General features: G+C 44.0%; 1 protein-coding gene across 2 annotated transcripts in view; it reads right to left on the bottom strand.

The window, feature by feature from the left end:
- Window positions 1-1,446: 1,446 nt before the first annotated feature.
- HAPLN1 (hyaluronan and proteoglycan link protein 1) overlaps window positions 1,447-17,513 on the bottom strand; it is a 75,618-nt gene continuing 59,551 nt past the window's right edge. The window contains exons 3-5 of one of the 2 annotated variants that reach the window (XM_062212444.1): window positions 13,400-13,771; window positions 7,197-7,499; window positions 1,447-5,301 (exon numbers count right to left, since the gene is read on the bottom strand). In XM_062212444.1, coding sequence (XP_062068428.1) covers window positions 5,012-5,301; window positions 7,197-7,499; window positions 13,400-13,771 — 965 coding nt within the window. In that variant the 3' untranslated portion in view covers window positions 1,447-5,011. The remainder of the gene's footprint in view (window positions 5,302-7,196; window positions 7,500-13,399; window positions 13,772-17,513) is intronic. The other variant, XM_062212445.1, reaches the window with a different exon arrangement.

The following is a 17,513-nucleotide window of genomic DNA, read 5'->3' as shown; positions in this document are numbered from 1 at the left end:
AAGACAAGGGACTACTTAGCTTCCTCCTGGGCTTTCGGCAGCCAGCTCATAGGCACCAGTTTGTCGGAGTAATGCAAGCAAATGCAAGAGTCTCATCCTCTTCGAAGAAGGGCTTCCCATAGTCCCTGAAATGCTTGCTTGCTTCTTATCCTCTGCTTTCTGCACATAAATTTTGGCCAGCAGAATTTTCATTGATGAAAATTCTAAGGCAGAAGCATTTAAGAAACTTAACACACTCATTCACATACCCACACCCACGTAAAGAAAAAAAATCCCATAGCTATCTCATGCAAGATAAAGAGCTGGCAATTTGGCTCTTTGCCCAGAAAGAAAAATAGAAATACACAGCATTCTTAGAACTCTGTTGCCTTCCAAGAATCTTTTATTGGTTGAAAAAGCCAATCATTCCATTGTTGGGTAGTGGGGAATCGGCTTGCTCTGCAGCCTGACGATGCTCACTGAATTAACCAAACTTGGGCTGTTGTTGAAAACCAACTAAAGCAAAGATCCATCTATTGATAGCTGAGGCATGAGATACTGGACGGCCCCAGTGGACAGGAGAGCAGCAAAGATGAACTGAGAAGGGAATTTGCTTCACATCACGGAAGGCTCAGAATCATACCCTGAGCTGGCTGGCATTGTTCGAGAGAAGTGGCTGTGCAAGTGACGGAAATGTACTGGCTTGAAAGCAGCATTCAGAAAACAAGCTTTGTTTGATGCTTACTGGAGACAAACATGTGCAGTGCACTTCCCCTAGCCGGGGGAGGGGGGCTGGTGGTCTGCTGTCAACTACCTGAAAATTCCATTTACGGAGAAGCAAAGCCTGCAGAGCCACTGGAAGAGTAGCCGAGGTCCTAGACATGGAGGTAGGAGAGGAAGTGCCTTTCCTGTCCATTTCTTAATGTATCTATCACACTCCCTAACAATCCTCAGCATTTTTAACCCTCGTTGCACGTGGCCATCATGGACACAGCCCATGCTGCTCAAGAAGTTTTAGCATTCAGCCTGGTCACTTGGTAGGGAGGTTTTTCAGTATTGTAAGGTCCTTCTGTTTCAGTACCAAGCAGGTTTTGTATGTTACCAGGCTGTAATCTTATGCATAATTGCTAGTAAAACAAAGCTATCCTTTGACTAAGAATTGAAACACTGAATGATGATGGTTTACTTTGGTATCACGACTGGTATGTTTGCTCCCTCAAGGCTGTTCAGTCTTCCAAAACAGTATTGGAACGATTTTAAAGTATACTCTTCTGTTTGAATGTCAACAACCCTAAGTCATGGAAGTCAGTTTCACTGAAGTCACAGAATAAGTATTAGCTCCTAACACCCAGCTATCTGTGTTTATACATTGGGAAAATTACGAAGTTATTTTTCACATAGCAAATTCAGAGTAGGGATGGAAACAGTAGAAAATATTTTCTTACTCTTGGTATGTAAAGTGCAAGGGTAAAGGACTTTATTGTGAAAATAAAAAATTTAATACAGAGAAGTGAAGTCACAAAGGATCTTGGAGTATATTAATCTAGTCCATGCACCAGAGATTTCTGGCTTGGTTCAACAGGCGAGCACAATAAATTATGCTTTGAATAACAGACAAACAGAACAAGTCAATAGATTCTAGATAGTACCATTAGATTCTGAATGGTACCATTAGCAGTGCCATAGATGTGCTTTTTTTCTTTAACTTGGCCGAATTCTGAGAAATAGCTGCTGCCTACAGTGGAAACTCAATTGTGTCGGACAAGGAAGGATAAAATGCCTTTTTTTTTTTTTGCAATTAATGTAATTTACTAAGAGAAGTCACTAAGAATTTACAACTCAGAAAAACCAAAAGATACTGCAGTGAGACAAAATTAACCTTTAATGTTTACCACCAGTTCGTTGTATCTTACAGAAAATGAAAACATTTTTGTCATACAGATTGGTTCTTCTCCTCAAATCTGTACTCAGTATCATTAAATTCCTGTAATGCTGATTTTTTACTCAAGTAGCTTAGAGACTTCTGTATTTTTTCATTGCACACCACTGCTGTGTCTGGTAGTAGTGTACTACAACAGTTACCTTCTCAGCAAAGCATGTAAGCCATTCCCTCATCTTTGTCGATGCAGTCTGCACCAAAAATTGGCGACTGGTTTCTTTCAACCCTCTCCTACTTAGCGGTCAGTTACTCCATGAGACCACCATATTCTTTGGAGTATTGAAGTCAAGAGACCCAGTATGGCTGCCTGCAACCAAATGGGAATCTCCATTGAATCTACTTCTAATTGCCAAAATATAAGCGACAATACGATGGCATCAGATAAGCCTTTGACAGGTTCCGGCCCCCTTTCTATGAGACAGTTGATTTTTACAAATACTGTTGTTGGCTAAAAATCACTGTGATAAAAATGTGGCAGCAGTCACTCAAAGATGGTTCCAGTGTTCATGTAATCAACTCGCTTCCATGTCTACTGTCTTTGTGTGTAAAATGCTTGTCTGTTGGGGTTTTCTGATGTAAGTGAAATGTGCAGATACACTTTATCCCCCATATGGGTCACAAGGGCTAATTATGGATAGGATGATGTAAACAAGATTTCCTAAGCCAATTTCTCATCTCACTTCTCGGATATTCTTGGCACCAGTGTAAGGAGTGATTTCTGAATCTGCCAGTGTCGCACCCACTTTGTGTTAGAAAGGTTAGCTCCGTACAAGCCCTCTTTCAGACGTTGTCATTGAGGGAATGGAGTAGGAAAACAGACATTTAATGAGAAAACAGCAAAATGAGAATATTTAAAAAGACCCCTTATTCAGTCGGGAGTCCAAAAGGTATGAGGATTCTGATTCCTTTAGTTGAATCAGAAGATAAAAATTCTTGCTCACCAGTATTCATTCTGTAGAGATTTTTTTTAACAAGAATGAAAATCTGGTGTGCAATTGGTATAGATTTTAATCTGCTAACAGTCACTCCAGGAATTTTGATGAGCACCAATTCCCATACTAATAAGTATTCAAAGGTTAAGAAGTACTAGCATGCTAAGCATTATAAAGATAAAATTCTGTGATAACTGAAAATTATCTACTTGCCTCCATAGAAATTTCTTCTCACATTTTTCTTGTAATAGGTAATGAACGTTCCAGTAGAGCTCCCTCCAGTGAGCACACCTCAGTATCTGAGGCGTCAGAGTCGCCATTTTGGAGATAGTCTTCTTTTTAAAATAATACACTCATCTTATTCTAGGTCATTCGGGAAGTTACAATTATTCCGGCAATGTTGGAAGTCAACCTCACAATGTCTTTGGACTTAGAGTGTTGTACTATTTCATATCCAACCAAGCTTTAACAATGTGCATGCATACACTGTTGTCTTTTAATAAGAAAGCATCTGAAGCCTTCCAGATCAGCTTTGATGAAGGAAAGGACCTACTTTTATTTACAATAGTTTGTCTAGATAACATACAAATATCTATACGGTTTCATGGCCTTCCAATTGTTCTATACCTTCCACACACATAACTACATTGATGGAGTAAATGGATTAGAATTATGACAGCTTTAATGCAACCACAATCAATTCAAGAAACAGATTTATTTACTCATGTTTATGGGAGGAAAATCTACATAAAACATTCAGGAAAGCACACCAGCTAGGTCATACTTGGATTATTAGACTAAATCCCATTTATTAGAACTCATTGCGAAACAATGGGAAACCATGAAATGCAATCTGAATACAAATATTGGTCCCTGTGTGTCTGTGTGTGGGGGGGTCTCAACAGTCATAAAAATGTAGGAAAACAGAGCTTTATTTAGATTGGAGCTGCTAATGTGGAAAGTTGTTTTTCTGAAGCTAGATTTACCCTTTCATTGAAAGCCCTGAAGATTTTAGTGTAAACTCTTGGATGCTAGCTTCAGCATCCAAGACGTCTTTCTTTTTGGGAGAAGGTTAACAACTACACTGCTGATACGTTTTCCCAAGTTCAGGCACCAGTTGGGCTTTCTAGTGTATTTACAAATAGGAACAGCAAGAATTTTGAAACCTGGATCTTTGTTGGTTAGGCAAGAATAGAGTTATTCATTCATTTGTTTTGTAATTTAGAGCTTTTCCACGTAGCGTAAATAAGAAAAAAAACATTAAATAGTTTAAAGTTATTTTTATAGGACAATAACATTTCATAGGCTAACATGAAGTGAAGCTGCTACATTTTACAACTTTTCTGTCCAGCAGTTTCTCTATAACTGCCCTGAGTAGATGCTAAATGCTGCTTAGCAAACGGCCCTTAGAATTTAAATATAACTCTGTAAAGCTACTCAAAAGTTGAAACAATTCTCAGACGTGTGTGATTTAATTAGAACTAGGAGTGTCTCACTGATGAAACATTACCTGCTTATGGACGTCTCACACTTCCTGTACGTGGGATTAGTAAGGGGTTCTAACTGTGCTTGTCACTAGGGACTGAAGTCCATATGGATTTTCTTTTGTTTGGGTCAAAAAAGGCAGGATTTAAGAGTAAAATACTCGTGGAAACTTGGCAATAGGAACTTTTAGAAAAGTATAGATTGTTCCCCTGTGGAACAGTTGCGTGCAATTTCTCAAGACTGTTGATGTAAAGAAGCCCGTATTTCAAATCTGTTGCTCTAACTGGTTTACTGTAGTGCATTTCAAAACCGTAGAAATGTGTAAAATTTGTGCTTGTGGGAGCTGCTTCTCTGAGTAGCTTTACTTGCCTTGATTTGATTCTAGCAATTCTCAAGCTATTGCATGCCCCGTCCAGGAGAGGGTATTCTGTAGGGATGACGTAGCTTAAAAGGTTCGGCTCTAACGCCGCCTTATGTAGCATTTCCCTTAAAATTATATTAATTTATAATATATATCGAATGATAGCTTTACAAAAACAAATCAATGAATTGGTCTTTATGAAAATGACTCTTTACAGTAAGTAAAAAAAGGGTTATCACAGTTTTGGTAACTTGCATGAGTTCATATTGAAAAGAACCTTTCCCATGTTCTTCATGACTTGAACACGGGGCACCCTCAGTTGTAGGCTCGGAAGCAGTAGACACCATACAGCTTATGCTTTTTGTCTGGGAACCCCACGAAGCGCACGGCCGCCTCGGTAGGGCTGCAGCGCCTCCGGGGCCGAGAGATGGGGTAGCGCACGCTGCCATCGGCCAGCCAGCCGGCGTCGCAGCGGTCATACCCCAGCAGCTTCCAGGCGGCGAAGATCTGGCCCACTTTGGCGATCTGAGCACCGTCGTTGAGACAGGCTTGCACTGCCTCGTCGTAGGTCAGTTTGGTGGGGTGGATCAGGTAGTAAAAGCGGCCTGCGGACAGGAGGAGAGGGGGTCACTGGGCCGTCTGCCACACCGAGGAGGAGGACGCGAGACACACAAGCCCTTCTCCATGACACGGGCGGCAAGGAGCAGCACCCTTAAAGTTGTCGGAACGAGGGGCTGGCAATTAACTGGAGTCCCTAGGGCGTTCCCCGGTACATCGAGTTTTTCCCTTGCCCCCTAATATGTGGGCAGGCGTGGCCTTTGAAGGCTTTAGCGAGACGAGGGCAATGCCAGATGCGGTTTCTGTCGGCTAATTAGTGACTAAAAAGCCCTTCTGTGGCCTAGAGAAGACAGAATTCGCCCGTGAAAGCAAGAGCTATTGAAATTCTAGCCATAGCAGACTGGATCCCAGCACAAGTTTCTGGAGAGGCAGAATTTGAATGTGAAAGGATCAAAAAAAATTTCCTGCTATAAAAGTCCATTTAAGAAAAAAATCAAAAGCCCTCAAGTCCTTTTCAGCACAGGTATCAATAAGACATTATTCTCTGTCAAAGACTAGGGCGCGAAAATGCATAAAGTACAGGAAGTCACTTGCTGCGAATCCGACGGACTCGGCATGAGAATCCAGCCCGCCTGTGCTCACTAGCAGCAATGAATTTGTTGATTGTTTGCCACTTTGATCTGCTGGAGCCCTGATGCCTCACCATTTGTTGAATGCACAGGAAAGACAGGTTCGTCACAACCCCTTCCTGGACAGCGCTAATGACTGGGTTCCTTCCGTATGTGTTAAACACATGTAGAAACCCAAACCAGCTGAGTGACATCATACATACCACTCGTGATTTTCTCAGTCATCCCAGGTGCAGGTTTAAGAGAACCAGATCTCCTCTCTGACTACACACTGGGATGTGCCATCCTCTGCCTCTCCTTACGCACAGGTAATTCAAGTACAAATGAATGCTTGCCCCTTCTCTCTGGACTGAGATGTGATAACAGCCGAGGGTCAAGGGCCCTGGAACAGTGGCTGAGGGTTAGTCTGTCTTGGTTCTAGATGTCGGCAAACTGCAGCTCTGGAACCTAGCGTGGGTGTTAGCGAGATGGCCTTGAGCCCAGCCATCTGCCGGATGCCGACACCCATAACGGTGTAGAGCAGTAGAGACAGACCCTAGGGCCAGCAAAGCCTGAAACTATTTACAGTGAACGTTTGTTGACCCCGACCCTGTTCCATTTTCCCCCCAAACATGTTGGTTGGGATTGAAAAGATAAAATGATGGGACCAGGGCTTGCTTCATGGGTGTGTGACCTGTGTGTTATACAAGGTCCCACACTTTTCTACTCATTTTTGAGCAGAAAAGCCCCCTTTCCATCCTTTTCTTCTTTCCATTTTCTTCCTATTGTTGGCAGAGAGACAAAGAGGGAGAGACAGACTGGGGGTACACAAAGACTGGCCATCTGCTGGTTCACTCCCCACATGCTTGCAACAGCCAGGGCTAAGCCAGGCTACAGTCGGGTGCCATGAACTCAATTCCCATCTCCTGTGTGCCTGACAAAGGCCCAACTACTAGAGCCAACCCACTACCGCCTGCGGTGGGCAGCCCCAGGAAGCTGGAATTAAGAGCAGAACCAGGCCTCTCATATGGGGAGCAGGTATCTTAACCACTAGGCCACAGGCCCGCCCTTTTGTCATGGGGCAAATGACGAATCTGGCCCTGCGTGGAGAAGAGCTGGGAGCTGCAAGAAAGCAACAAGGCACCAGGCTGATGTAACGTTTGCCTCTGCCTGGACTTCCAGTGCTGGAATAATTTCTTAGATCTTTTCAAACGACAGCCAAGCTTCCAAGGCTTTTTTGGTCTTTATGCAAATAAGACCAAACGCGCAGTGCCATGTTACAGCTCAGATGGCAGTGTAGAGTGGGAAGGAAGGCGGGGTGGTGGACGTCTTACCGTTGAAGTTGGATGTGAAACAGAACACATCGTATCTGCTTTTGTCTTTATCCCAGAACCCGTAGTTCCTGACGCCGGGCACTGTGTTCTGGCCCCCACAGGGCTCCCTGGGCTTGGTGATGGGGTACTGCACCGAGCCGTCGCTCAGCCAGCCGGCGTTGCACCAGTCCAGCCCGCCCCGCCAGGCGTCGTAGAGCTGGTCAAAGGAGGCGATGACAGCGTCCTGCTCCAGGCAGGCCTGCTGCGCCTCGTGGAAGTTGAGGTTGTAGCGCCCCAGGCGTGGGAAGTAGGGGAATACCACACCTGTCCAGGGGAGAAGGCAAGCGGTCAGCACAGCTCCGAGCCAAGCCTAGCTGATGCCAGCAGACGAGGGGGCGATGTTTGGTCAACTTGGAACAGCTGCTCAGCTCTAAGCACCCTTCCCCATAATTAGCCCAGCGGTTTGATGACTTCAGAGTCCAAGCATCGTTAAAATTCTTCTTTCTGAAAATGAATGTTTGTCTGGAGGTGTTCGCTTCTCAACGGCTCTCCCTGAGAACTTACCTTGCTGCTTAATCTGAAACCGGATTGCGACTGAGCCCTTTCCACTTGGGAAAAGCGCAGTGTGGCCCCAGGGGCGTGGACATCAAGGATTGAGATTCTCAGCATTTCTGTAGTAATCATTCGTATGTGGTTTGTTTTATGTAGCCTTACACCTGCGCTCCTAAAAACTGGCAGATTAACTTTCACCCGGTGCCCTTTTTCTTTGGGGAAAGTCTTAATTCCTTCACATACCTAATCACAAGAACCAGACAGTTCTGGAAAGTGATGCATCCCTGCATCAATAGCACCATGGTTATTTATCCGTCTCAACTTCAAAAAAATTTTAAAGGCAGCATGACATAGAGGGAGACAGGGAGACGGAAATCTTCCACCCAGCGGTTCACTCCCCAAATGGCTGCAGTAGCTGAGACTGGGCCAGGCCAAAGCCAGGAGCCTGCAACTCCTACTGGGTCTCTCCCATGGGTGGCGGGGGCCCAAGTACATGCACTGCCTGCCCAGGATCTGCATTAGTAGGGAGCTGGATTGGAAGTGGAGCAGTTGACTCTCGAGACAGTGGTCACATGGGATGCTAGCATCAGAGGTGACAGCTGAATCCATTATGTCACAACGCCAGCCCCATCTGTTCTAACTTTTAATGCAGTTCTTAATCTTACCTTGTTTTTCACCCTGGTATAGTGCAACTAAAATAAGAGCCCTTGCTTAAAAATATATCCATTACTACTCTGGAGCTTCCATATATATATACTGCAAACTGAAATTAAGGTTTTCAAAAACATTCTTAGCACAAATAGGAAAAAAATGCTTCCCTGAACTTTCCTAACTTAATCAGCTACTAAGACATTTGTTAATTGATTATCACTGAAGAATTAACTTGTAGTGGGCAGAATTCCTTGGTAAATGTGGACAGAGCAACTTGGCAGGTGCCTTTGGGAAGATGCCATGACTTTCCAAAGCACCATTTCTGGTCGTTACAGCTTTTGGCCAAACAACCGCTTTCTCACCATGCTCTGTGCAAGTTCTTGAAAGGATGGGGGTTTGCAGATTAAAAAGCTAAGTTGTGCCACCTGCTCCACTTTGAGAAAGACCACTGTTTCTGACCCATAATGAACAGGACAAAGTTTCAAGTGAATTTTCCAGGGCTTGTTGTGGAGTTTTCGTGTCCTCTTAAAAATACTATAGCAGCTTACACACAAAAGCTTGTCCCACTGACATAGTAAACTTGGTGGGTTACATCCCAGGTGCTGTTTTATGGGCCTATAGACCCTTTACCGACAGACAATTCACTCAGAGCGTCACCTGTGCACAGGAAATATGTTCTTTGATGCATTGTCTTGGAAGACTCTAGACAAGGAAATAGCAGTAGACTCGGGTCAGCTGCATACCCTGGAAGCCTCGTTACGGCACGTTTGTCCCCCAGGGCTGTCCAGCTGGCACTGTCTGCTACAGGCAGCGAGCCAAGAAGGCTTCCTGAGCTCCTCCTGCCTTCTCAGGTTCTTGGCCGAGGGATCTGTGAGCTGAACCAGAGCCAGATAGCGGGAGGAAACGAGTCGGTTGCCACCGGCTCCTGCTGTGGTGAGGGGTGGGCATGCCTGCAGAGGGTTCTGTCTGAGAAGGGCTCTGTCCAGGCTCCCCGGGAGGAAGCCAGCCAGCAAGATTCTGCAGTGTTGCAGACCTCGTGTGCCCTTGTGCCTTGTACCCTCTCGCAGCATCCCTGAGGATGTAATGGACGAGAGCTCTATGGTTCATCCAGTAGCCATTCCTTTGCAGCTGGACCTCAACTGAAATCTCAAAGGGCCTCCAACTGATGCATGATATAAGCCATTCAGGATGAGTTCCATTTCCCAAATGGTTCAAGGTGATAGCTGCAGAGACTGTAGGCTGTTCTAATTAATAATCTGGACAATTTTCAGGTTTCAGTTCCATGTGGTATAATTTGGCGAATGCTTGTGAGCATTAAGCATCGAATTTTCTTTAGTAATTTGTCCTTCAACAGTCACTGATTGTTACTGAAACAGGATTTCGTTTCAAATCCAGGATAATCTATTTTTAGTTGCTTTTAAACACTCATACAGTAATTAAAGTCAAAGCAAAATCTTACGTTAAAATTTTAGTAATTTTCAATTGCAAAAATAAATGGTCAACTTACTATCATATCAACTCAAGGACTTCTTTAAATTTTAATTAATGCTGACGATGCGGCAAAGAACGTATTTCAAGAAACTCAAGTTCAACTTCTGTGCCTCACTCACCGAAGTTTAAAAAGCTGCACTGTATTGTGCATACCTGGTGCACACATTTCAACAATCAGGTGTTTTTCAAGCAGGGACTTCTGGAACTGCAAGCTTGTCAGTACTTTACCTATTTTACTTCCATCTAGTTAAGATTTCAACATTGCATTACAGGAACCTCCTCAGCTCTGTTGAAAAACTGATTTTTTACAATTGCATTATGGAGCAAATTGTTGCCAAATTTTATCCAGTATTAAAAAAATACCATAAACAATGAAATCCTGATTTTTGCAACAAGATGAATGTAACTGGAGACCATAAGATTAGTGAAATATGCCAGATTCCAAAAGACAAATATCATATTTTCTCTGAGTTGTGGTAGCTAACATAGAGTATAAAATATTTATTGTATGTGAATGAAACTGACATCTTGGGATGTTGTTTATAGCCCTTGTCTATATTTCTGCTGAACAGTGGTCTTTTGAGTTGTGGAACTCTTCATAGTCTTAGACTTAATATTCCACTAAATAAATTAAAACTGCATTATCACAAAAACTGCAAAAAGGAAGGGAGGAAGGTGGGGTGGTGGGAGGAGGGAAGTATCTTTTTCTTAGAATTCTATCTACCAACTACATGACAACTGTTCTCTTTGTAAAAAATTATAAAAATAAATATTCATAGGTAGAAAAGAAGGGCTTAGGATTATTTTCCATGTAATATCTGATTGATTTATCCTACATAGTTATAAATCAAAATACAACCAAGGCTCTTGCCTTTTCCCTAAAGGGTTGGTATGTGTCACAAGTGGATAGATGAGGGTGGCACATCACCTGGAAAATAATACCAAGGGGTATGGAGAGAGAGGTCAGCTGAGATATTTGGAGGACGTGTTATTTAAGGTTTGTATCATATAGCCCATTCATTTTATTTGTTGGCAAATGAATACCAATTTGTTACACTTTTCCAGAGTTTTTAAAGCCTGGTATACACAAAAGCTAATTTCAGTAACACCATAAAGTACATATTTCTAGTAACAAAAAGGCAGAAACCCTGTAGCACAAGTAATTTTGCCTTCCTTAATGCCTTTGAAGCTGTGCATTTATCTCATTTTTCTATTTCTGAAAATACTGAGATGGTTTTTATGTATCTGGCCCCATCTTAACCAGCATCAAAGTAGTACAATATAAGAGTTACAGCATAATTTTTCCCTAAAGATTGATTTGAGAAGAGTGCAAGAGAGATCTTCAGTCTGTTGGTTCATTCCCCAAATGGTAGCAATAGCTGGTGTTGGGCCAGGCCAGGACGAAGCCAGGGGCTGCATCTGGGTCTCCATGGGTGGCAGAGGCCCAAGGACTTTGGCCATCCTCTGCTGCTTTCCCAGGCTCATTAGCAGGGAGCTGGACAGGAAGTGGAGCAGCTCTTTAATCCTTAGAGTGCTTTCCCCCCCATTGCCTGCACACTTTTTGTATTTGAGAAGGTAAATGCTTGTGTGGAAAATTTGTTTGTAACTTTGGCACTAGACTCCCTACAAGAGATCATGTTTAGCAGGTACAGACACATTTGCAAATATTTACAAAACAACATGTGATTAGAGCTATCCTGGAAGTCTGTACAAGATGCTATAAGAATATCACAGTTGTGAAGGGGGGTATTGAACAGCTCTCATGGGCACACTGGTTCAGTATGACCAAAGGACAGGTGCCAAATAGTCCAAGTAACTTGGGGGCCTTTCACTTCTGAAGCTGTAAGCTGCTAAATGCTGTGCCTTTCTACAATTTCTACTCCCATCAACCCCATCAGAACTCCCTCCTGTGATCATAGTGGAGAAAAGCTTAGACTTCATCCATGGCCCTTGGTTATCACTGTGCAGGTCTAGCCACAATACCTTTTCCTTAAGTCTCAATGAAGGCAAGGTCACTGAAAAATGAGCAGAACAAGTAGTGCATATGATTATAGCAATCTGTACTCCTAGGTTACTGAATTCTGCATCATTTTGTTAAGAGTCTTAAATGAAAACAGTCTTGGAATTCTTTGTAGCTCCTGGCACCAGAGCAGCAGCTGTAGATATTGACCAACTGAATCAGTGTCTTGGAGCACACTCACTCGGCTCCTGTGCATTTCCTGTGATGGGGGAGTGGAACCTAAGCCTGGCGACCATGGTGATTCAGGATGTTAGGACACAGTTTCTTCCTACAGTTCCCTTTAGCACTTCTAACCATGCCCTGGAAGAAGCCTTGACTTGACTTCATGGTGCCTTACCCTCCACCACATGCAAAATCTGATCTTCAAACCATGGAAGAGCAGAACTGACACGCAAAGCCAGAACACCATGCAGTGGCATCCAGTGAGAATTTAGAAATCCGATTTTTCATTGTAGAATCTGTCCTGGGAGGTGAGGGGAGCTTCTGGGAAACACACACCGAAAGTCTGGTCGGATGTATGTCAGGAAGCAAAGTGCTCAATCAGTGCAGCCAACATTCATTGCTCTGCATAAAGTTAACGCCAATGTTCATGGAAAACAAGATGTATGGAGATGCATGATAAACTAAGGAGAGGTTTTTCCCGACAGGGCTGGGAAGTGTCCAGTCACTGGATTGGGTGATGCCTATGAAATCATTTGGTTTTGCCCCAAGATAACCAGAGGGGGACCCAAAATCCAATACATCTTTAGCGGGCTAATGTTTAAGTTGACCCTGTGAATGATGCTATAAATATCCAAATGTCCCTTGCAGAAAAAGTGTTCCCCTCCCCTTCTAAAGGGTGAGTGCTGGAGAGAGGCGAGGTGAGGGTGGGTGAGGACATTTTCAATTCATACAGCTTTATGCACAAATTGTTTTTGAACCTGCTGAAGAAATGCCGTACTTAAGAAACGAAATTCCCCCCAAAATGCCTTGACCATTTGGTATCCAAAGTACAAGGCACTCTGGGCCATTGGGGAAAAAGTACTCCTTTATAAGAATTTTTAAACGAATTTAGAGTTTACTTTTTAAAGTTTTTGCAGAAATTCTACGGAACACAATTACGTATATCTTAGTTAGCAGATGTCTTTTATAATACTAGCCATTGCTTTGAAACAGATAATTTTAGAAACGTAATAGAGAATCCAATCTGAATTTCTCCATAACCATATAATGGGATTTAAATTTTGAATAGCATAAGGCAGTTTCTGAAAATGACTAATTCAGTTCCAAGGCCTGTGCCTCCTAGTTGCAAATAGTTTCAATTTTGGGCAAGAGCATTGTGTGCACCTTGCAAATATGCAAGCTGGAATCACAGCGCTGACTGCAGAATACAAAAGAATCAAACGGGCTGTGGTGGTGTTCTGGTTGTCCTATCATTGCCATGGCAACCACTAGATATTCTTCATCACGAGAAAGAAAGAGCCATGATTAATGATCACGTCCAAGTTCAATACGACTAACAGATACCTACCTTGTAAGTCTAACGCTACCACAGCAGTGTCGTCTTCCAGCCCTTCAATCACCTCACACTTGTATCTCCCATAATCCTCCAGGGTGAGGTCGGTGATGACAAGGGACGCGTCGTTCTCGCTGCCGCCCTTCAGGAACACTCTGCCCTGGTAGCCTCCGTAGGTTTTCTTGTGGTATCCCATGGAAACAAAGACATCCACTTCCCTGAGGTAATCTGAAGTTAGCTTGGTCCACTTGATTCGGATTTTGTGGATTCCTGAGCCAAACGCTGTGGGGTCTCGGTAGAATTTGCACGGCAGGGTAACATTGCCACCACGGTGTGAGAACACCTTGGCCTGCTCTGCTTCCACCAGGAGACGGGGGCCGTTTTCTGCTATAATTAAAGACAGAAGAATCGTGAGGGAGCTTCGGGAGGTACTTTGTACAATGAAATGTGCTATGCTTATAGGCCATCTGGCCAAGGATAGCTTTGGATGATGGTTTACTCCACTTAGACTGGGTTGGGTCATGTAGAAAGTCTTCCCCGGTACCTAGAAGGCATACATACATAGTGTGCTCATGTCTTCCAAAGCACTGGGGGAAAATGGTGTGCACTGTAGTCACTAAAAACATTGGATACAAAATCTATTGCTACTCAAAGGTCAGTGATGTTGGCATAGATTCTGTGTCTTCCATTTTTGTGGTTATGTTGTCCTTTTATATTTGATGTCAAAAATGTAGGAACAATACCAGGAGACATGGTAGAATTCTATGAGTATTTCATCCAGATAAACCAAAAAAGTTCCAGGGTCCAGTGTGCCCTGCTGAGCCTTCTAATACGGTAAATCTTTACTACAGTTCTATAAAGAACGGGGTTTACTTTCTCTGCACTGTCCTGGCCAAAGAACTCAGGTTATCCTGTCTACACCCTTACCTGTAGTAGCCTATTCTGGAGTATTTCAAGTAACATACGTTTTATTCTCAGACACAGGCTAAACAATACAGGGATATTGTTAGTGAGTGCCTTTGAAAAATTCCAGAAGAAATACATTCCTCAAAACCTGAATGCTAAAAATGTCACCAAAACTGATTGACCCCTCCCTCCTGTCTTTACTTCCTTAAATATCCCTCCAATCCCTCTTCTTTTTCTACAAGGTCTCACCTGCAGTTATCTTATGCTTCCACCTTGTTTTGCCTCCCCCGCCCTCCCCTTTTGAGCTCCTCCCTCTTCCAAGGACTTCAGGGCCTGCCCAAGAGCAGGACAAGGATCCAAGTCTGCCCAGTCAGCAGGGTAGCAGTTTTCTAGAGAGCCAGCTCTTATTTCCAGGTCTTGGCTTGCTCTGGGATTTCCCCTGGTTAGCCCATGGTGCTTTTGACCTTGACGCATGCTCTCAAGGATGGGATATAAGAAATGGCCATGTGTACCTTCCTGTCCAAGCACAGCTTTCAAGAGCTGCAGGCGCTACATTTCTTGAGGCTCAGTGGCCCTCCTGCCTTAGTGAAAGGTATTGGAGAGTTGGCCATGAAACAGTCCAGGCACAGTAAGCCCTGGGCAGAGCACCCGCCCACCTTGAGGCAAATTCCTGTACTCGGTGATGTAACGGCATGTGTAAGATTCTGACTTCAACATAAAAGTGTCCAGAAAAGACCCAGTATGTCTATTTTGATCATGCAGCAATCAGAATTAATATTTAAAAGTGGGCATATCATTTCTGACAGTCCTCATTTTCCAAAACTGAAAGGCTTCACCATGTCATTCACGCCTTCAGTTTCAACAGATAATTAAAGCGGAGGAAACAGCTTCACTTAGCATCTACTCAACTCCAGCTCCATAAGCATTTCCTTTACAGTCCATTCTCTATTTCCCTGTTTAGACTTAGGGAAGCTCAGGAGATAAAAGCTCAACCCACCCCACTCTATCCTACGTACCATTGGCCTTCTACGACAGTCCAAGGGACTGAGCGCGAGTTCTACCTGCACACTGGCAGTGTCATCTGGGAGGAAGAGAAGGTGGCAGGTGTGACCACAGACCCAGGATGCCAGAGGGGGGAGGGGGTCTCTTGGCAGCTGAGCTTAAGCTGGTGTGGATTGACTTTAGATTGGATACGGAGCTATAAGGAGTCTGTTTCATGGTTCTTTCAAGTTGTTTAAAGTCAAAATCGATACCCACATGCACTAGGAAAGAGTATTACAGAACAGGGTTCTGATGTACAGACCTGGTTAACCTCATCTCAAATTACTAATGCTGTAGCCACTGGCAAGGTGTGCAGCCTCAAAGATCCACTTTCCTTCTATGTGAATTAGGGGTAGCTATTCCTACCACACAGAGCTGACCTAATGTACATAGAGCCCTTGGAACAGTGGCTGACCAAATAATGCCCGAGTGTCCTAGCTGCTCACTGTTGATACCACGCCGATTTTGCCCGGTATTTGAGTATGATATGGGCCAATATTGAGCCCAATTTTTGTACACACTAACCTTTATAGTCCCACTTCTCAAGTTTGGAACCATGTGCAGTAAAACACATAAAACACCATCTGTGTTACAGAGGAGACTTGGGCCGCTTGCTGTAATCAAAAGCTGTTTCACAAGGGGTACAAAGTCTATTTTATAAAGAGCTCAAGCAGACAGCTAAACTCCCAAGGACCTAAGATTGCTAATGTTTCCCCCTGTGCTTAAGTGCAAATCGAGTTGTATTTTCCAAGTGCAGGCCTCTCTTTCTCACTTCTACTCCAGCATTCTGACTACAGGATGAACTACATGGAATAATATAAAAAACTGAGCAACACCAATCCCTTGACTTCACACAAAATAGTTTTCCTAATTCCTTTCTTGGTGGTGGTAGTGGGACGAAGGGTTCTTGTTGAAGCAATAGAACTCCAGGGAGGATGTAAAACATCGAGTGACTAAGGCCCATTTCTGCATCTCACAACAGATGGACCTGGGTTTGACTGCCAGCTCCAGACCCGGACTCCAGCTTCCTGCTACTGTGCACCTTGGAAGGCAGCAGTAATGGCTCACATTGGTCCCTGCCGCCCGTATGTCAGACCTGGACTGAGTTCCTGGCTCCCGACGTCAAGCGCTGGCCTGGCACGGGCGTGGAGAAATGGACGAATAGATGAGAGCTAGCTAGCAGTCAGTCTCCCTTTCCACCCACCCCCTCCCCCCCTTAAATAAAGACTGTCATCAGGCTCCATGCCAGAGGCTGTCATTGCAAACATCAGACAGGAAGCACACTGAGCTGGAGAGGAAAGGGAGGACAAAGATGGTGGGAAGGGGAACCTGGAGCCATGCTGCCCACCTCTGCAGTCTTGCTAACAAGTCTTGAATCGGATCATTGCCCTTAAAATCCTGCATCAGCTTAAAATTAAACCCAAGTTAATAAAAACACCCTGGTCACCAGCCTCCGTACTTTTTTTCATGGAAGAATAAAACTAGGTAGCACCCTGAGTGCTTATGCTCCCTTTTCTTTCAGTGCACAACGGTGAACACAGACCCTTGCGTGTCTTGTTGAAGACCTGGCCAACTGTGTCCTGAAGTGAGGCCGTATGTCCAGGATGCATGGCTCAGGGGACCGAGTTTGCAGAACGTGCAGTTTGTAAGTAGGCAAACTCCCTGTTTGCATCTGTGCAGGTCCCTGACAGGGGCTCGCACGATTCGATGCCCTCCAGAGCCCAGAGTTGTCTCCAGGGGAAACAGCAGGGCCTGCTGGGAGCCCTGACGGCCCTCGCTGAACCTCTTGATGATATCTGCTGTGAGGTCCCGAGGACATCATTCACTTTCACCACACAACGAGAGTGATGTCCGAACTGACCCTTGCTGTGTAACTTAGACAAAGTATTTTAAATAGGAAGAGACAGTTTCAGAAAAACAATTTAAAAATATGGTATTGGACCATTGCTTATTGTTTCAGTTTTTTTTTTTTTTTTAAGGTTTTATGTTTGAAAGGCAGAGAAACAGGGAGAGAGAACTTCCACCTGCCAGAGTTGGGCCAGGCTAGTGTCACTCACTACTTTCAGCATCACCACTTGTTCAACCATCACCCCTCCCTCTTTCCAAAATTTTTTCAGCTTCCCCAACAGTAAACTAATAATTTCTTTCCAACATTCAAAACTGAGAGGCATAAACCTAATTG

Source organism: Lepus europaeus, chromosome 15 (assembly GCF_033115175.1).
Source record: "Lepus europaeus isolate LE1 chromosome 15, mLepTim1.pri, whole genome shotgun sequence".
In the NCBI taxonomy this organism is placed as follows: Eukaryota; Metazoa; Chordata; class Mammalia; order Lagomorpha; family Leporidae; genus Lepus; species Lepus europaeus.
The sequence above is the reverse complement of the archived record's forward strand: the minus strand, read 5'-3'. Positions and strand labels throughout refer to the sequence as shown.